Genomic DNA, 20,968 nt, shown 5'->3' with positions numbered 1-20,968 from the left:
CAGCGATGTACTTCTGAGGCTCGATAAGGCTCTGGTCAGACCACATTTAGAGTATTGTGTGAAGTTTTGGGCTCCATATCTCAGGAAAGATGTACTTGCCTTGGAGTGTGTTTGAAGGAAATTCATGAGAATGCTCCCAGGAATGAATAGCTTAACATATGAGGAACGTTTCAGGACTCTGGGTCTATACTCGATGGGAGTTTAGAAGAATGAGGGGGAGATCTATTTGAATCATACAGAATTCTGAGTGGCCTTGACAGAGTAGATGTTGGGAAGGCATTACCGTTGGTAAGAGATTAGGACCCAAAGGCCTTAACCTTAGAGTAAGGGAAGACCTTTTAGAATGGAGATAAGGAGAAACTTCTTCAGCCAGAGAGTGGGTAATCTGCGGAATTCATTACCACAGAAGGCTGTGGAGGCCACATCATTGAATATATTTAAGACTGATATGGGTTCTTGAGAATAAAGGGTTACGTGGAGAAAGCGGGAGAATGGTTTTGAGCAACTTATTAGCCATGCTTGAATGGCAAGGCAGAGTCGATGGGCTGAGTCATCTAATTTCTGCTCCTGTGTCTTATGGTCTTAATATTGCGACCTTTTATCTTGTTACTGTTATTTGTGCTTCTTCTAATTAGAGTGCAGTTAAACAAGGAAATCAGATTGAAATGAATGTTTATGAAGTAACGCAACTGAAGGAAAAAGTGGAAAGCCAGTGTGCAAAACGAACCTTTGAAAATAATGAAAAGAAAGAGTCTCAGAATAAGAAGGCTAAGAAAAAAGAAATGAAACACTATTCACAGTTGGTGAAATGCATTGGCCAAGGCATGAAGGTCACAGAAGAAGCTAAAGGAAAGGTAAAGTATTTTTTATGAAGTGCTAAAAATTTCAAAGTTGAACGGTTTTACCGGATATAGGAGAGGGAGGTGGACATTGAGATCTTTTCTGGAATATGAGAGACTATCTGGAAAAGTGCAAGAAGGATCTTGATTTGCAATAGGACCCATGCCTTGCAATTGAAGATTCTCCACAGGGTCCATCTAGCCCCAGACTGCCTTGCTTTCTTCAATGTGTCCTAAATGTAAAGTGTGCATAGACGTGCTTATGCATTGTCTTTGATCCTGCCACAGAATGTAGGCATACTGGAGTGCTGTGGTAGGTGAAATCGAGAAGGCCTTGGGGATGGAGGTGGAGGTGGACCTGGTATCTCTCCTTCTTGGCTTTGTTAATTCTCTTTCATTAGATGCACACAAAAAAAAGCTTTTCAGTATCCTCATTTTTTGTGCCAGAAAGAACGTTCTGTTGGGGTGGGTGTGGGACAACCCCCCAGGGCTGGCAGGCTGGCATAAGCTAGTCATGGAGCACATTCCCTTGGACTTTCTGGCGAGTATGGTGCACCGTAAAACTGAGAATTTCTATAAGACGTGGCGGCCCTTTTTGGACTATCTCGGTGCAGATTTGTCTGCCATACTAAGAGCCTTTATATCCCATGGCAGTTCTAAGTAATGGGTTTGGTATTCAGAGGGGAGGAACTACGAACATCTGAATATTTATAAACTTATGCGCTGGATGATCAATGGCTATTGCTTTATTTTGCTGAGCTGTGTTACAGTTGTTATCATTATTATTATAGTTAAGACTTTACAATTAAGCTGAAAAAAGTATTATAATTAACTTTTTTTAATATTGGTTTGAATTGTTTGGCTCTGTATGTGTTGTGATATTCAAAAGGGAAAAAAAACTTTCCTTTCAATTAAAATATATAAAAAAAAGAAATTTCTAAGTCAAAAAAGTAAGTTAAATGTAAGTACTGAATATTGCTAGCCTTTGATATTCATAATGCAATTGAAATAGCGTGCTTTAACAAAGGATCCCTTCAGAACCATGCCTTTTCTTTTATTCCTCTTAATACTTCTATATTACTTTCCTGACTTGGAGGCCTGCTACTTATTGTCATTTTTTTTGCTATTAGGTGTTTTATTTTGAAACCTCCTATCACTTGATTTGTCTTTTCAAGAGGTTCATCATTCCACAATAAGGAATGCGTGACCTGTTTTCAGTTTGTGTGTTATAATTTGGCTAGCCAGACAGCAGTGTGAAAGCCACCTGTAAAGGAGATACGGCAATTCTTCCTTGTGAAAACTTGCATGACTTTAGCTTCCGTGAGACACCTAACATTATAATGCTAAACGACTGACTTTGAGCAGATTAAATTGTAGGCATGGACGATATATCATTATTGCATCATGTTGATGTTTCACTTTTTATTGTTTCACAAATCTATCACAGTCTTGAATTAACTGGTAGCAAATTAAGTAACAGCTAAAACAACCAAGTTCTGAGGAAGGGTCACTGGATCCGAAACGTTAACTCTGATTTCTCTTCGCAGATGTTGCCAGACCTCCTGAGCTTTTCCAGCAACTTCTGTTTTTGCAAGTAACAACTACTGATGCTTATTTACCTAGTATTTGAAGCTTTCTCTCTCCTATCTTAACACTGCAGCCACTCAAGGTATAACTGTCTGTGCTGTTTTATTTTCTTTTTGTTTTGAAAATGTAGTAACTTGGTGTGCTTATCAATATTCTTGTAGGTGATGTCAAAAAATGTAGATCAAAGCAAGGAAAATTGGCGATTGCCTCCAGTTTGGTTCACACGTTACATGGAAACAGTAAGTATAGGCATTTCTGTTGTTCTGGTGGGATTAAAAGGCAAAAATTGAAAAGTCTTATTAATGATACGTCTCAGTAGCTAAGAGCACGCGTTGGATAGAGGTTGGGCTGTAATTTTGCAACACTGATTGTATTCATGTCTGTGTGAGACTATGTTGCTAAAATGTCTTCAGTTTCTGTCCTTCTAATTCTAAAGCATGATATTACAGCTGCAGTGAAGGGAATGCATGTCTAAGTACTCTAACCTGATGTTTCCAAACCACTGCAATTTTTACAGTGGGTAACTAGTATGAGGATGACACAATCTTGTATTTCTGAATCTCCCTTTCATTACTTTGTAGCAGACTTGTCTTTTTTTTGGTGTTGTAGGAATGCTTGTTCTTGCCATTCAAAGGACAGTTAGATTTTGGACAGTTCATGCCATATTTGATTTTGATGATAAAACTTGAATGACATGCTATCAAAACCTTGAAGATCTTGTCATAAAATTATAAAGCAGCGCTATTGCCTAACCTTAATTATATAACTGTTGCTGACAAACATCAGTAACAGAACATTCCTTGCTTCCTGTGATGGGAACACAATAAGTAGCATCACTTGATAGTTTTCTTTTGGTGTTGTTAAATCCAACTGAATATGCCTACATTTTTAAGATGAAAATAGGTGTTTCCTTCCATTATTGTAGAAGAGGGAACTTACATTTGCATGCACCTTTCTTGACTTCAGCATATCATAAAGAAATTCAAAGAAATCGAAGGATAAACAGGTAACAGAGATTAATGATCAGATAATCAGATCTATTTTGCTTATACTAACTATAGAATAAATATTGGCCAGAATACTTGAAAAATCCCTAAATTTCTTTGAATATTTGAATTTAATTTTGAAAAAATCTGTTAAGAAGTATAGGAAAGGCCCCTCTTTCAGGTGAGACATCAAACATAGTTATAAAGTGTTGAGCCAGAATACATTGCTAAAAGTCTCCGAGCCTTGAATCCATGACGTTGGCTGTCAAGGCCAAGGCCTGTCAACCCCTATTAGTGAAAACCTCCAGGTGACAGTTCCTACTGGTACTTTCATTATGTGTAATTCAAAATCATTCCTATATGACAGATTAACCCAAATGGGTTTGAAAGCTTTGCTTCATTTGTTTGACATAATAAGACTCCATTTGCTCAGAACAAAAATGCTAATTCTATTTAGGAGAGCTCCAATAATTTAAGTCAATTTTGCTCATTGTGATCATTACAACAACATGCTGTTACATTGGACAGTTATATGAATAACATAAGTACAGGTAACTGAAAGCAAATTATGCAAAAGCTTTTGGAACCAGACACTGATAGAAAATTCTGTGAATTTTCAGTGAATGATCACTGTTCACAAACCTGATGTTTCTTTACTATGGATTGTTGGTGTACACAATACTGTAATTGGATAGGCCAAGAGATGAAATGGAAGATGATAGTATAACCTCAGTATTTCTGTGTAGACTTGGCATTCAACCAGATATCTTCCCAGTCTGGTCTGAGGCCTACTCGAGACAGAGATTACTTAGTTTATCAAGGTTAATTACTAGCAAAATGGTGCTGGGGCATTGCACTTATCATCTGTTCCTGGACTGGGTTAGGGAAGACATGGGTAGTGAACTATTGAGTGAACTTTACTGCATGATGCCTGTACATCTGACAACTAATAAGGACAGGATCGACTGCCTTGTGATGCCCTGGCAGTTTAAGTGATGACTAATATTTTCAATCTACATTGAGGTATTAAGAATGTCTCCTTCATTGGGGTATTAGAGACTTACCAAAAGGTATAGAACTAGACTCCAACTTGATTCATAAAACAGGATGTGGAGTTAGAATTTAACTAAAAGAACAGAATAGATATTTCCACTATTCAAACTCAAAAACTGGAAGGGCAGATATTTGTTCGTTCGTAGAGACATGAAAGTCAGTTCTGCTGTTGATCAGTGCCTGAAAGGAAACTATGTTGATTCTGTCCAAACACATTTACATGGGTTACAAGTTGGCTGTCATTCCCGATAATAGATATTTCACCCTAAATTTGTCTGGCTAGATTCAAGACAGGTTTATCAAAGGACTTCTGAAATTATCATTTGTAACATCTTAGGATCAGTTTCATATTGAACTGGTCTTCTGGAAATGTACACAATATTCAAATCCCAGCATTTAATCCTACCTGAATTGAATAAAGTTATCCTATTTATGGTATTGGTTGATCATGGTGAATCTTGAAAACCATTTTCATGGTATTATGAAATATGAAATTATAGCTCTGCTTACTCGTTGCTTTTTATATATAATTGCATCAAAAAAGAGAGTTAGTGTGAAACATAGTGGATTTGCAATCTGAAAAGCAAAGTGCTGCAAATACTCAGCAGGTCAGGCAGGATATTGCTTTTTTTAATATAACAAATTATATACTTGCCACTTTTCATAGATCTATTATTGACAGACTAAGTATAGATATACATGCCCAAATCTGGTTACTCAAATCTAGAATTTCTATGTTTCGTCTTTTATCATTTTAAGCAGGTTATGCTGACACAGGAAAGTTGAAGAAGAGTGGAAGAGTTCTTAAATCTAATGTATAAGAAGTAAATTAATACCAGCAGTGACCATTACCTAGGCTGAAACAAAAACAGAAGTCGCTGGAAAAGCTGAGCAGATCTGGCAGGATCTGTGAAAAGAAAGCAGAGTTAACGTTTTGGGTCCAGTGACCCTTCTTCAGAACTGAGATTTCTCTTCACAGATACTGCCAGACCTGCTGAGCTTCCCAGTAACTTCTGTTTTTTGTTTCTATTTACCAGCATCTGCAGTTCTTTTGTTTTCATTATCTAAGATGGTTTGGAATCATATGATTTCATTTTCCTGCATCCTCTGTTCACTGTATTTAGACATTCTCTGTAATTCAAATTAAAGCTTGCTGGGTTTTTTTTTGCCTGCTCTGTAAAAGGCAAGGCGTTGATACTGAGAGTGAGGAATTTGAGAGTGCACCTGTATTCTCACAAAATTAAATCTTTTTGTTCTGTTCCACAAAATGGATTGGGAATATGAAATACCTTTCATTGCTCAATTTTGCCTAAATTTATGTTTTCTTTGCTTTTTTTTAAGGCAAACTGTTAAGCTTATTTCAATTGTGTTTAGTTATATGCAGATGGAGAGCATTGGGGTTTCACTTAAGCACATTATGAAGAGACACAGAGTGAAACTGTGGTGTGATTGAATAAGAAGGTGTGTGCTTGTCATGTTTCACTCTGTAAATGTATGTAAGAGTTGAGGCTCCTTTACTGGCTCAGCTTTCCTGAATAGAACATAAGCTTTTGATACACAATACTACCAAAGTGCGCCCTGAGGTTGGAATTCATTTGCTTACCCATCATTATTCACAGAAAATCATGGGCAAAGCAGCCATGAATTGCCACCCGTATGTGAGATCCTCCTGGTAGCCATGGGCTCACTGGGATACTGCAATGTGTTATAGCTACATTTTAAACTCTATGTTTGCAATTTAGAGCTTTGATTGTGTACATTCTAATTTCAGTTCAAAGAAAAGCTTGTGAATGAAACAGTTGACCGAATCTGTTGCGACTTCTTTGAGAAGGTGACCATTCAACAGCAGGTGCATGACCCATTCAGTACTTCAGCTGCATGTACTGTACAAGTTCCAGAGACCCGCACTACACAGATTGGTTACCATGATTGGCTAATGGCTTGTAGCAATTGCCTGACTCGAATTATTGGAATACGCTATCAGTGCAGGTAATGTAAAGTGTAAAATATTTTCTCATTTTGAAATTTGCTTTAGGGGATGATTCCAAATGAATGAGAAATCAGTGGCATGTGAAATAGGTGACTAATATGCTATCACCTGTTCTGGGCTGCCACCCAAGATTAATTTTACTTCCAAAGTATCTGGTTCTGTTGCCTCCTCCAAATTTCTGTAGCTCAATGTAAATATCTTGAATTTGAGGTCAAAAGTCCTTAATTTTGTTTTGTGAGTGCTTACATTTTACATTTTAAATGGATCACCCTCAATATTGAAATTCAGCAATGTAAACTGAATTATATAGTTGAAATTTCTTTTATACCATTTGGCAGCCAGACATTGAACAGCGTGGATAAATGTCGGAAGTTTATGTGCCTTGTTTGTAAATCTGTTGCTCTGCTGTGCAGATAACTTTGCAACTAAATTTTACTTGTGTTAGGGTACCTTAAGCCTGTAACAGCCACATAATGTTCAAAGTTCTTCATTTACACTGATATTGCAGTTATTTTGTAAAAATAATCTTAGCTTTGGCACAAAAACAAAGCAGTAACACACAAGCACATTGGAGAAGAGAATCTTGCTGCACTTTTCTCAGAGCCCTTGATGTTTAAATCAGGTATGAAGCCAAGTGACTGAGTTTTGTGTTGCCTGCAAAAGAAGAATAAGAGAGTAGGTATCTGGAAAATGCTGAAAGAATGTGGGGCTGATTGCCAAATAAGGGATTTCTTATGCTCTGTCGTTTTACCAGCAGTTGGTGGGCCTTCTGTCAGTCTGGGCAGATGGCCTGGTAAATCCTGGCATTGATTTGAGTTAGGGGAACCTTTTTATTGGTCACTTGGTAGAAATATCCTCTCCTATGGCATCACTGGTCCTGCCCTCACCAGCTGCACACCCCTGGCCAAGACCTGTCTGTCTGGTCCTGGTGATTGTCAAGTGATCTCACTTGTTGCAAGGACATTGACCATTGCTGCATCTCTTGGCTGGCTGCAGCCCTGCCAGCGATCAATGTCTTTTTGAGCCTACAGGCTCTGAAGAGCTCCAGCCCTCCAATTAGATTAAAGAGCTTGAAATGTGACACACAGCTGGGCATCAATCCAACAGGGTTATTGCCAGACAACTGAAATTAGGCTGTTTCCAGCTCATTTTTGAGGCTACCGGTGCTCCGATGACAAAGTCTGTTCCCAAGTTTCATGTGATTTTTGGTCTTGCATTTTCACAAAACCTGTGGAGTGTGTTTCTTAAATAAACTGATTTTATCTCCTGACAAAATATGGCATGTGCATAGTGGCTATGTATCTTTTTTTATCGTTTAAATGCAACTCAGATTATATGTCGTTGAAATGCAAAGCGAAAGCTGTGTGCGGTTAGATCATGGTTATTGATTCCTGAGATGATTCTTGGCCCAAATGGTAGTTCACTGTTTCCATCAGTGAAAGACCAAAGGCATTTCTTATTCTTACTAACTATAACTTAATTGCCCTAAATTGTACCTAAGAGAATGCAGAACTGACATATAGTTTCACAGAAAAATCCTGTACAAAATATCTCAACTACATGTCTGTGAAAACCTTAGCATAATCTTTGACTTTTCTTTTCCTCTGTGTTGAACAGTCTGAGACTTTGGACTTGTTTCTAGTTCCCATTTGCAAATATAAAAACACATACTTTCTGTTTTTGGTTAGCATTCAGGTTGCTTGAACCTTTTCTACTGTTCTTGACACTTACTGTAAAGAGATCACAATGTTGGAAATAAGTGTCATGCACGTGTTTTCTATTCTATGTGCTTCCACAGGTTATTTATAAGTGCTTGTTATTAGGAGAGATATTTTCACAAAATCAATAACTAAGAACATAACAAGTTGGACTTGCAACCTTTTACTGGAATGGGTTCTCATTATTCAGTGCAATCTTTTGTTGTTAGAAAACTAATCATTGCATATATTGAATATAAGTATGCAAAATTGTAAAATAATTAATGCAATTTAAATCTTATTTTCATAGCATTTGCCCCACATACACCATTTGTGAGTCCTGTGAAGCTGGTAACTACAGACATGATCCTAACCACCCTTTGCTGAAGCTGAGAAAACCTTCAACGTCTTTGCCTGAGCTTACACCAGCGCAATTTATTGGAAGTGCTATATCTGGTACAGCAGAACAAACAAGGTAATGTCAATTCTGCATATGTTGGCATTCTAGAATTTTCTTTCGAGGATTCTACCTGGTGTGAAGAAATACAAAGTACTACAAAATGGGTTTTTTTATTTGAATAATGTAGATTATAGAGCAATAAGTTTTGAGGTATTCAAACTTACAGAAGAATGGAATGGAGAGGTCAGAAGGGTATTTCTGACAGTTATGCAATCGAGCAAGTTGGACCATGGGTAACAAATTAAAAACAACTTTATAACAGCAAGTGAAAGAAACTAGACTCCGTGAAATATCACTTGCATTGTGCAGTGGGTGGGGAAAAAATTATCAGAAGTTTAGATTGAATGGAGTTTAAGGAATGTAAAAGTAAGACCACCAAATGTAATGCTGGTAGTTGATTTATGAGCTGTAAATTCTGATGTGTCTTCGTTATTTTGAATGGCCATGTTTTTGAGTTGTAACTTTAATGTGCTAACATGCATTTGCATTTGCAGTTGTTGAAGTAACAGTATTTCTCAGTTAATTAGGCCTTTGCTATATTTGTCATGTTGGAGTCCAGCACTTTTCTCGGTTTGCGCGGAGTGCTGCCCATGATGATGGAGTGTATAATATGTATATAAAATTATTTCTGAAAAGAACCTCTAACAAACGTGACGTTTTTGCAATGTGCTTCTATATTGACTTTCTAATCAACTTGTAAATCTGAACCTTGAGCTTTGTTGGCGTAAAGTTTGTTCTTTAAGTGTCAGCTACATCTTGTCAGAAGATTATGGGATACATCCCATTCCAGAACTTGAGCGTGAAGATCTTTGTTCCCCTCACAAGAGAGTGCATCCTCCACTGTCCAAAATGCTGTCCTTCATATAAGATTTTGAGCTAATGTGTTCTCTACCTGGATGTGAACGAACTCTTGGCATTATTTTGAAGTGATTTATCCCTCAATGATCATCTCTAAAACTGATGATCTGGTTGCTATAACATTGCAGTTTGTGGGAGGTGGTTGTGTGCCAGCTGGCTTTTGGGTTCATTATAAAATAGCAATTATACATCATTGGGTGTAAAGTGCTGTGGAATGATTAATGATTGTGAAAGGCACTGACATAAATGCAGTTCTCTCTGCTTTTGTTTCCTTTGGGCTAGTTGCATTGTCAACCATGCTGTATCTTTCTATTATGCACTATTTCAAGACAATATTAGGAAGATTGTTTTCTTTATGTTTTAGAAAGGAAAATTTGGTGTAAATTCTGAATTGTGCAATTTCAACTTTTCTTAGGCTGCAGAAACAAATCGATAAAACCTTTTGGAAAGCGGAAAAACAAAGATTACGAACTGAAAAGAGGCAACGCAAAGCAGAGTTTAAGGAGATTAAAAAGCAGTTAAAATTGCAGAAGAAACATTTGCAATGGAATGGTGTGCACCTTGGTGAGCACTTGAATCAACCAACACAAGAACCTAAAAGAGTTCAGCGGGTTTCAGCAGTGTAAGTAGAGGATCATTAACTGTTGGAGAACCATTGCAGCATTTTCTGCAGCAAACATCGAAGTCATGAAAACCTTCTTTAATGTTTGAACAAATGCAGTACCTTGTATCTTTCAGAAATCCGAAACAGTTGTATAGAATGCAGCATAATTTATTAACCATACATCAGAGATAATGGGTCTGTATAAGTTGTTTATCTGATATACCCAATTGATAATTGTGTATTTTCCATAATTTGATAATCTGTGAACAGACATCAAACACCATCACCTGTCACTGCAAAATAACCCATAAGATCCAGGAGCAGGAGTAGGCCACCTGGCCTTTCGAATCTGCTCCGCCGTTCAGTAACATCGTGGCTGATCTTTTTGTGGCGTCAGCTCCACTTAACGTACCCTCTCACCATAACCCTTAATTCCTTTACTGTTCAAAAAATTATCTATTTTAGCTTTAAAGATGCTCAATGTGGAAGCCTCAACTACTTCACTGGGAATAGAATTCCACATATTCTCAACACTCTGGATGAAGAAGTGTTCAATTTAGTCCTAAATCTGCTCCCCCTAATTTTGAGGCTCTGCCCTCTTGTCCTAGTTTCATCTGCTCGTGGAAACATCCTCTCTACCTCTATCTTATCCCTTCATAGTTTTATATGTTTCTGTAAGACCTCCCCTCTAACAACATTGACTTTACAGGGCCAGAGGCAGAAGTGAGTTCTGTGGATTGCAGTCTGAGAAATTTAACTTATTTTTGTTGGTACTGGTCTCTCATTAGTGTGCACTCAAATAGATTTTTTTTTGAAAGCTAATATTTAAATTTGACAATTTTAGGGGATACATAATGACTGAAGTTGAAAGCTGTATGTTTACAAGTGAGTTGTGCATTATCACAAAATTGGCAACAGAAATAAAAAAATACATTCACAGAAAATTTGGCTTCTATTGTGTTTTGGAGGTATGTGGGACTGGAATCCATTCTAAATCCTGATAACCTAGATAGCTCGTGGAGAGTCATCATTTTCATACTGGATCATTCATATTTGGGTAGCCTGTTAAGTCTGTCTGGTAAAGATTGACATTTTCAGATAATTTGATTCATGAATTAAAGTCAGTATGGTCCACTGAGTCCACGCTGCCTCTCTGAAGAATAATTTAGTCAATCATGTTCCCCACTTGATTCCTATGCACATGTATCAAATCTCCACTCAACCAAATGTTTTAGAATCATAGAGTCATAGAGATGTACAGCATGGAAACAGACCCTTTTGAGGAAAACAACTCCCTATCCTTAACCATGGAACTTTTCGCTAAATCTACTTTGCACCATTTCATGAATTTTCCCTTGGATTTAACAGTTAAGTTGTTGTCAACACAAAGTAGTCTTGCTTTATTCTCTTTGTTTTTACTCGTATTTTTATTTCGTTTTGCAGGCCTGTTATTTTAACATTAGGTGCTGAATTTGTGGATGAGAACTTTCCAGATGGTACTTTTCTTCAGCCAGGACTCAAATTTATCAAACACTGGAGAATGAAGAACACAGGCAATGCTAATTGGACATCTGCTACAAAAGTAAATTGCTTTTTTGTTATATTACAATTTCGAAAATATTTCTTCATGTCTAGTTTGATAGCTAACTGATAAATGGTTATAATCAAACTTGAATTTTGCGGGTGTAAATGGATAACCTATTTGAATACGACAATTAGCAACATTTTTAATAGCCTGTCACATCAATGCATTCTAAATGTATTTTTCATGTGTAGGATCATTATATATCATGCACATCTGCTCTCTCTTTCTTATTGAGTCATGCACGGTCTGGTCTTCATTGAATCAGTGCAGGAAGGTGAAGAACAACAGGCCAAACACAGTGATTTCCCAATGCCAGTGTTTCAATTGTGTTGTGTCAAGATAATGAATCACTCTTGAAGTCAGATAAATCCTGGAGGAATGGGGTGTGTGTGTGTGTGTGTGTGTGTCGTGTTTTTGTCTACTCTGACCAAACTGTAAATTTTACATTTTGTTATTCCATTTTGTTAATCAAATTTAAAGAATTAAAGAAGTTGGGATCTAAAAATAAGTCAGTTGAATTGGCTAGGAAATTGCAGGAAAGCAATCACATTCTTTAGAATTAAATTGAAGACTGTCTATACTAAACAAAACAAAGCAAGTAAAAACCACTGCTCTGGGACCAAGCAATTAATTGAAAATAAATTGGAAGAGACACATTGTTTGTGTTGAGTCGGGTATATTGTGATTTGCTGTGTGTTCAGGGCTTTATTTTTAATCAACAAGAGAGTAGGTATCCTTGATGCACGTGAATAAGAGAAGCAAGAAGATGATCTAAATGTAATTGGGTTTCAGTGAAAGAAAAGCTTTTTGAATTGTGCTACTTTCCCAGAAAGGCAAATTGCAGTGAGTTAAAAGAACAGTTCGGAAGGAAAATTTGGTAACGCTAGATCCAGAATACAAAGCATTTCTGCGAATGGTAAGGGTATAGTGTATTGTATTACAGGCAAAAATTAATGGAATGGTGGTAGGATTTGTATACATAATTTGAAAGATGAGATCTGTTTTTGTCAATGAAATATACTGTACAGTCTTGGAGAGAGGCAAGACAAATGCAAATTTGTCCAAGAACATTACAAAACCCAAATTAGAAATTATAGGAAGTAGTAAGAGGGGAAGGTTTTTATTTTGAAATGAAGGCAATAAGAAACGTTGTTATTATGGTCATCTAAATATATGTTCAGTAACAGTAGAAGAAGTGACTCCTGAGTTTGTTTTGCACAGATCCCTATTTGTTGTTCATTTAGTGGAAGTTAGTGTTGAAATAAGTGGTAGTAACGAAAAAGTTCCGAGTTCCTGAACTGCTGACAACATTGATCAATAAGAGTAAAAATCTGGATCCAAGACATTCAGTTAAGTTACAAAGTCTTGACCAGTTGCCAAATGGTTTGTGAGAAGGGAGAACATAAGAACTAGGAATGTTAGTAAGTACTTCAGTCCCTTGAGCATGCTCCATTCATCAGTTTGATGATGGCTGATCTCCCGTTCGCCTCAACCCGACTTTACTGCCCACTCGCCATAGAACCCCTTCCCAATTAAAGATCTGTCTATATCTTCCTTAAATTTATTTGGTATCCTAGCTGCTGCCATGCTCTGGAGTAATGAATTCCACAGATTCATGTCCCTTGGGCACTGTCCCATAGGGCAGCAAGATGGCTCAGTGGTTAGCACTGCAGCCTCATCGCTCTAGGGACCCAGGTTCAATTCCAGCCATGGGCGACTGTCTGTGTGGCGTTTGCACATTCTCCCATGTCTGTGTGGGTTTCCTCTGGGTGCTCCGGTTTCCTCCCACAGTCCAAAGGTGTGCAGGCCAAGTGAATTGGCCATGCTAAATTGCCCGTAGCATTAGGTGCATTAGTCAGAGGGAATGGGTCTGGGTGGGTTACTCTTCGGAGCGTCGGTGTGGGCTTGTTGGGCTGAAGGGCCTGTTTCCACACTGTAGGGGAATCGAATCTAATCTTTTTAGAGAAGGGCTTCCTTCTCATTTCTGTTATAAATCTGCTACACTTTGTCTTCAAACTCACCCCCCATTCTAGATTGTCCCATAAGGGGTAACAGCTGCTCTACATCTACTTTGTCAATTCCCTTTAACATCTTTTGTGTATGGACAGATTTTGTTTAAATAAAGCCAGACTTAGTTTACTCTCGTGCTTATTAAAATTCATTTCATTTATACTTTTCATATTTTGACAGCTTCAGTTCATGTGGGGCAACCTCATCCTGGTTTCTCCTGCTAAAAAGGAAGTTTCTGTTCCATTCCTACAACCAGGAGACATTGGTGTTGTGTCAGTGGAATTTGTTGCACCCACCTTTGAAGGCACTTACACTTCACATTGGCGCTTAACTCATAAAGGCGAGCAATTTGGGCCCAGAGTATGGTGCAGCATTATTATTGACTCACCATTGCACACTGAAGCTGTAGATGGAAATGAAACCTCCCTTTTTAGCTCTATCAAGACTAGATCTCCTGACAATAGAGTAAGTTGATTGACTTCAAATATTTTTCTCAATGTAAATTGTTTTTGGGGTAAAATTTTGTATTGTATGTTCAAGTGACCAAACTGCATAAAAACATCATTTGCCCTTTTTCACACATTGCATACCGCAATGCAAATAAAACATACACATTTGCCTGGTTGCTTCGCTTAGTTATGACACATTCAAGTGAACACAATAGCAAAATAATTTTATTAATACTTTTTCATTGCTGTGAAGAAACGTGGCCATCTTTGAATATGTTCCTGTAAGTTAAATATCTGAATTCTGTTTTATACCTGATTACACTAAAGCCAAATGAAGTGAGAGCCTGCGGTTTATTTCCTGTTCCTTTTCATTGTCTAGCAGAGAGATAGTTGACTCTGTGCAGTTTAGGTTTGCACAGATGCTTCATGTGGATGAGCATTTTGCTGATAGCCATGCAGTTTTTAGACACTGAACTCTCTTCACCAACTCATTTTAAACAAAAAAAGGGATCGTTACCAACATCATGCAGATGTTCTGTTGTCATTTTGACTGAGGTCCACTTACTTGGGGGGAGTTGTAAAATTATTTGAGTACTTGAGGATGCAGTAATTGAGTTAATCGTAGAATAATACAGTTGGAATTTTCTTCTTTAGATTCAAGCTCCTTTGGCTGCGGGTAATGAAGAGCAGCACGTTGCTCCTGATCCTGAAGAAGTGGAATGTGCAGGCACAGCAACTACACAAGTAATCACTGATAAATCCATGTTTTGGAGAGCTGAGAATTCTCAGCTTATGTGCTTATCATTGGGCATTTCAATCTTTTTCCTTTAAAAGGAATGTTACTTTCTTTTTTTTCCCTTTCTGATCTTCTACATTATTGTTAATGTTTGAAAACATGGATCTTCAATTTTGTCACTACTTTTTCTCAATGGATCAAGGTCAGGCATGTGAAGATACTGGAGGACCAGCATTGTCTATCATGTCCACCCACCCATCCTAACCCTTGGCTCATGCAAGTTAAATTGGGGGAAAAAAAAACAAAATGAAATTGCTGGAGAAATTCAGGTTTAGCAGCATCTGTGAAGTGAGGTCAGAGTTAATGTTTTGGGTCCAATGAATCATCTTCAGAGCAGATTAAATTGCCCCAAATGAACTAGTGTCCAGCAGTTTGAGGCTGGTACAACTGATCACAGAGTTTGATTGTTAGGATCTTATTTACCATCTCAGATAACTATGCATGAGCCATATTAGCTATGGTAAAGATTTGAAGCTAAAATGATTTTCTTCTTTCAAATTGGTTCACATCTTTATCCTTGCCACTGCTAGCTAGCCATCCTAATCTGGCATGAATTCCTGGTGGAGATGGAAGAATATGCATTCTAATTAACTTGAGTTGAGAAATTTGTCTGAAGCCAAGGCGCATCTCTCTGGTGAATGTTAGTCCTGTCCCAATAAAGAATCCCATTCATGTTATCTAGATCATTGAGTATTAACAGGCCATTATTGCTTGTAGACATCACAGCTTAGTCCAAAGCTGTTGATCTGCACAATCAGCATGCACACTTTGCTATCCCTGTCACTGCTGTAATCAAGACTGACTGATAAGGTAATTCTGTCTAGACAAGGGATCAAAGTAGTTGGCTTTATGGCTTGTGCACAAGCCCCATCCATTGGCAGGTGGGACTAGATTGAGTTGGGATATCTGGTCGGCGTGGACAGGTTGGACCGAAGGGTCTATTTACATGCTGTACATCTCTATGACCGACCTTGTTGTTTAATTTAGTTCATAAGTTTTAGCTTTGGACTCATTTGTTCCTTTTAACTTTCTGTAACTGTCCATTTTAATATTTTTTTGTTCATGTGATACGTAAAGGTTTAACTGACTGCTGTTGTAGAGTTGAAAATGTGTTGCTGGAAAAGCGCAGCAGGTCAGGCAGCATCCAAGGAACAGGAGACTCGACGTTTCGGGCATAAGCCTTTCTTCAGGAATTCCTGAAGAAGGGCTTATGCCCGAAACGTCGAGTCTGCTGTTCCTTGGATGTTGCCTGACCTGCTGCGCTTTTCTAGCAACACATTTTCAGCTCTGATCTCCAGCATCTGCAGTCCTCACTTTCTCCTGCTGTTGTAGACTATCCGCTATTGCCTTTAATAGTTCCAAAGAATTAGCAAAAGCTTAAATGGAACAGGGGAGGGGGGGTGGAAATGTGGAAATAGATTTCAAACATTTCAGTTGATCAGTTCGAATTTGATAGTGCTTTGACCAACATGGATAAAAGTTATAATTACCTTCTTTCTAGAAGCAGGCCTCCTTGAATAAAGAAACTGAGAAACAACCAACTGTGCCTGATCTTGAAGCAACAGAGTCAGCAAAAACAGCAGGCATTGCGTTGGGCAAACTTCAGCGAAAAGACCAGAATAGAGATCTGTACACGATGGTGCCATCTGTAGACCTTCTGACTGCTCAGGTATATAGCATATGCTGCAAATCCTGAACTACACTGAATAAGTATTTTTTGTTTCTGATTTGTTTGTAGAAATACATTTATTGACATGATTTGCACATTATGAACTGATGCAGTGGATAAATGCAGCTCCTAAAACAGCACAACTTGTTTTTACCCATAAGATTGGAATACTGTCTGAATTCTAATGTCGAGAACACATTTTTGAGGATGACTGCAGTAAGGCATCATTGTATGCTTGTTTGCTTAATATTCCAGGACTTGCTTTCATTTGAACTGTTGGATATAAATATTGTGCAAGAAATGGAGCACGTACCAAACAACACCCCAGTTGGTAAGATTTAAGTTACTTGAATAGTCTAAAGAGTTGGTACAGCTTTAACAAGCCTTGTTATTTAACTTCTATTTTGATAGAAAATCTGAGTCATTTAATTCACTTTTTTGCATTTTAGTCTTAAGATGTAAATCAAGCTTATTGTTAAAAGCATCAGTTAAGAATGTAAGATTATCATTAGAAGAGTGTCAAGAAGTGTGGAGCTGGAAAAGCACAGCAGGTCAGACAGCATCCGAGGAGCAGGATAGTCAATGTTTTGGGCATAAGCCCTTCATCAGAAATGCTTCATCACTACAGCAGTGCCTTATAGAGCAGCCTGTGACTGCTGTGATGGTATAGGTCTTTGACCAATTACTAATTTTTCATCTGTGATTATTAAAAGCTCGACTACAGATTCATGCTCCTTATTTCAGACTTGGATTGAGCTAGTAACTACCTCTCGATCATTCTGTGAGACTTGAAACTTGATTCAAATTGAGAAAACCTTTAGCATTTTGACTGGAATTGAATCGGTATAGTCTATTGAAAACATTTCTCTGTGGTGTAATAGAGTAAGCAAGCTAATGTCATCCTCTAATTAAATTAACCTAATACAATATAATTTTACTACAATATGTCTGGTATGAAGAAATGCATATTCAATTACAATGAGAGATATAAACTTGTTTCTGTTTTCCATTCAGATTATTTGGAAGAGAAGTGATTCAAAATTAAGATTGAACCCAAAATATTTTGAAAAATTGACCATTTGTAGAATTTAAATTGCCAAATGGGTCAGCTGCTTTCTGTATTTTAATCCATATTCCTGCCAATTGTTAATGGGCTTCAATTTTATCATATTAGAGTTTGTCAAACAAAGCTATGAAGTTTTTTTTCAGGGTTGTAAATAGAATAATGAAGAGATGGATAAGATTTGCTTAGTCACAGTAGAGACTGGAAGGTTTTTCCAACATTATAAATTGTACTTTCATTTAAATGTCAAGATTTTGTTACTGCCTGTAATGTCCTTGTCTCTCTTTTTTTTTACATTGTGCATTTATTCCATAGTTGATATCGTTTCAGATTTGGAGGTCGTCTGTACTTGTGGCAGGATAATGACAATATGTATTGTGGCAATTAGCAGTGTGACTGGAGAAATGTTACTGCAGGACTGTGTGCAGTAATGCACTGGATAATCATCAATTTGCGCATAGAATAATGTTTCAGTTATTTTTCATGTCTTTTGGGCTAAATTTAGATTTGTTCACAAAGTAATCAAAATTGAATAAAGTCAATATGTGCCTTTATTCTCTCTGTAATCTAACAGGTTATGGCAATTCTGCATAATAAGTTGTGGTTCCTCCTGGTAATGACCAAAATAGGGACATCAGTTTGTAAACTTGCATTAAATGGTAACAAATCAAGACAATTACACCAGTGCAGGTTAACCAGTCAGTCTGCCCGGAGGACTGTTTCCTTGTTGGAAGCCTAAATTTACTATGGAGTAGTAGAATTTAAAATCTTAACTGCACTTGGAGTGCTGTGAGCAGTTCCCACCTCCAAAATACAAAAGTGAAACAGCGGTACAAACACACAAAAGAGGAACCTGCTGTCTCCATTCATCATGATCATGGCTGATTCTCTAACTTCGTGTGATATGTTTTCTTCCCCCCCCCCCCCCCCCCCCCACCCCCGTCATCCCCCACAACCCCATACTGCTCAACATCTTCTATCTTCTAGGAATCTACTTATGTATTCAGTGACTTCCTTAAATATATTCAGTGACTGGACCTCACGGTCATCAATGGTAGAGAAAATTCCACAAGTTTCCCACCTCTTAAAGAAATTTTCCTCCTCTCTACCTGAAGTAGCCTACTATGTAATCTGAGACCCCGTGATCTGGACACTTGTTTTTGTCCTCTCACTCTCCCTTTCCCTCTATCACTCCCACCCCACCTCCAAATCGTGCCATATCTGCCATGAGAAAGAAAATCCCTGCATCCAGTCTGTCCGTCCTCATCAGAATTTCATTGGGAATCTCTGTCATTATTCGAGACTCTAGTGAATACAGGCTAAGTCAACCCAACCTCGTATGATAAACCTGTCCCCCCAGGGTGTTCGCTTTCAATAATGCCAAAATTACTTGTGGTGGAAATGTAAAAGTAGATTTATAAGGTTGGGAGCTCTGATTACAACTATCAGAAAAATACTGAACAGGCTCGGGCCTGGAAAAGAAGCCTGCTTGAGGTTGTTTAAAATTTTGAATGTTTTTATGAGGAACCTTGATTATCAGAAGGACACGGACGGGGAGTATTTTGTTCGGTTAATCAAATGCTGGATAACATAGTTTAGCCAAGTATTGGGACCTTGCAATCTTACTGGATAATCTGATATTCGGATAATTGAATGCTGGATAATCGAGGTTCCTCTAATTGCAAAATCATGAAGAACATGTCCTTGTGGGTAAGTCAAAAACAAGGACTTGTAAATATCAGTTAGCCAGTAATACATCAAAACAGGAACTTGGGAAAAACCATCTTGCCCATGAAACTTGCTACCAAATGGTACAGTTGAGGAAAGCTGCACAAATGCATTTTAAGGGGAAGCTTGTTTGGATTGATAGGTGAAGAGACAGGAATAAACAGTTATTATCGAAAGGCATAATGAAGTGGCTCATGTGAAGCATAAATATTGTCATAAATCAGTTAGGCCAAGTGTCTTGTTTCTGTGCCATAATTAAGCAAGTATCTAGTTATGTAACTACCATTTCTAAGTTTATGTATCACTTCACTTATTTAAGTGTTGATCTATAAAAGTGCTCATTGAACATTCCTTTTTTAAAGTTTTTTTTTCTTAAACTTGTATCTTTTTACATGTAATTTTTAAGTTTAACATTGTGTTTTTGTTTCCAAGACATGACTCCATGTATGTCACCTTTGCCACATGATGGCCCACTGATGGAGAGGCCAGGCTTAGGTCAGATTGAAGAGGAAAGTGAAGCGATTTTCAAGTCACGGTTTGGTGAGAAATTTTTTTAATTAGATACTGTGGACTTGGAATTAACAACTTGGTTTGCTATAGTTGTTATTCAATGCATTTGTATTCTGAACAACATCATCTTTGATGTTAAATTCACCTTGTGTTGCATTCTCTACCTTTTTGGATTTGAACTGTGTAGTTATACTGCATTTAGTGGTGAAGTGGAATCCCAAGTTCCGTGTAAAACTTTTGCTAATGTTTCACATTAAATTGGTAGAATTTACACTGGCAGACTTTAAAATTATCCTTCATTTTGAACTTATTTTATCTTTCATTGGATTTTTTAATTGTTGCTTTCCCATGAATTTCTGGACTTTAAGTATATCATAAGTCTATCATTCTCCTCTCTTCAGGGGATGGCATCTAATATATCCGGTTTTTCATTTTGAATCTCTTCACTGCAGTGCCAAAGGAAGTTAAAAATCACGCAACACCAGGTTATAGTCCAACAGGTTTATTTGGAAGTGCAAGCTTTCGGAGCGCTATTCCTTCATCAGCTAGCTAGTACTTCCAAATAAACCTATTGGACTAAAACCTGGTATTGTGTGATTTTTAACTTTGTCCACCCCAGTCCAATGCTGGCACCTCCACATCGTGCCAAGGGAAGTTTGAATTAAATAAAATGGATAAAATTTAAATAGGATATTTTTTAGGAAGATTTTACTCCAAGATTATTGTGGTGGCAGTCGTGACAACTGCTAACTGCAACTTTGCGAGATCGCACAGAATTCCAAAAATAGCAATTGTTGATGTAATAGTTATGCAAGGATATGACCAGCCCCAAACCCTACCAGCTAGAAGATGGAATTCAATGGAATAACAAGACAACAACAGCTACTCTTGCCCTGTTATCCCTTCAAGTAACCTTGATAAATTGTTTTGTAATATTTACTGAGTGAGGTGTAACTGGGTTTTTAATGGTGTACAAAACTCATTTAGTATTGCTAAATGCCCTCACTGAAAACAATAATTTCTCCATGATGAAAAATTCAATTTCTTTTAACACTGTTTGTTTATCTTTATTTGAGCTTCTATT

At 37.6% G+C, this 20,968-nt stretch overlaps 1 protein-coding gene across 4 annotated transcripts in view; it reads left to right on the top strand.

Moving 5' to 3' along the window:
• The window catches only part of nbr1a (NBR1 autophagy cargo receptor a), a 78,915-nt gene that overhangs the window by 29,375 nt on the left and 28,572 nt on the right, over positions 1–20,968 (top strand). For 3 of the 4 annotated variants that reach the window (XM_060848665.1, XM_060848664.1, XM_060848662.1), the window contains exons 5-15: positions 636–854; positions 2,588–2,665; positions 6,237–6,454; positions 8,463–8,627; positions 9,886–10,092; positions 11,518–11,656; positions 13,850–14,134; positions 14,773–14,862; positions 16,416–16,583; positions 16,839–16,914; positions 19,807–19,914. In XM_060848665.1, coding sequence (XP_060704648.1) covers positions 636–854; positions 2,588–2,665; positions 6,237–6,454; positions 8,463–8,627; positions 9,886–10,092; positions 11,518–11,656; positions 13,850–14,134; positions 14,773–14,862; positions 16,416–16,583; positions 16,839–16,914; positions 19,807–19,914 — 1,753 coding nt within the window. The remainder of the gene's footprint in view (positions 1–635; positions 855–2,587; positions 2,666–6,236; positions 6,455–8,462; positions 8,628–9,885; positions 10,093–11,517; positions 11,657–13,849; positions 14,135–14,772; positions 14,863–16,415; positions 16,584–16,838; positions 16,915–19,806; positions 19,915–20,968) is intronic. The other variant, XM_060848663.1, reaches the window with a different exon arrangement.

Source organism: Hemiscyllium ocellatum, chromosome 32, assembly GCF_020745735.1.
Source record: "Hemiscyllium ocellatum isolate sHemOce1 chromosome 32, sHemOce1.pat.X.cur, whole genome shotgun sequence".
In the NCBI taxonomy this organism is placed as follows: domain Eukaryota; kingdom Metazoa; phylum Chordata; class Chondrichthyes; order Orectolobiformes; family Hemiscylliidae; genus Hemiscyllium; species Hemiscyllium ocellatum.
The sequence above is the reverse complement of the archived record's forward strand: the minus strand, read 5'-3'. Positions and strand labels throughout refer to the sequence as shown.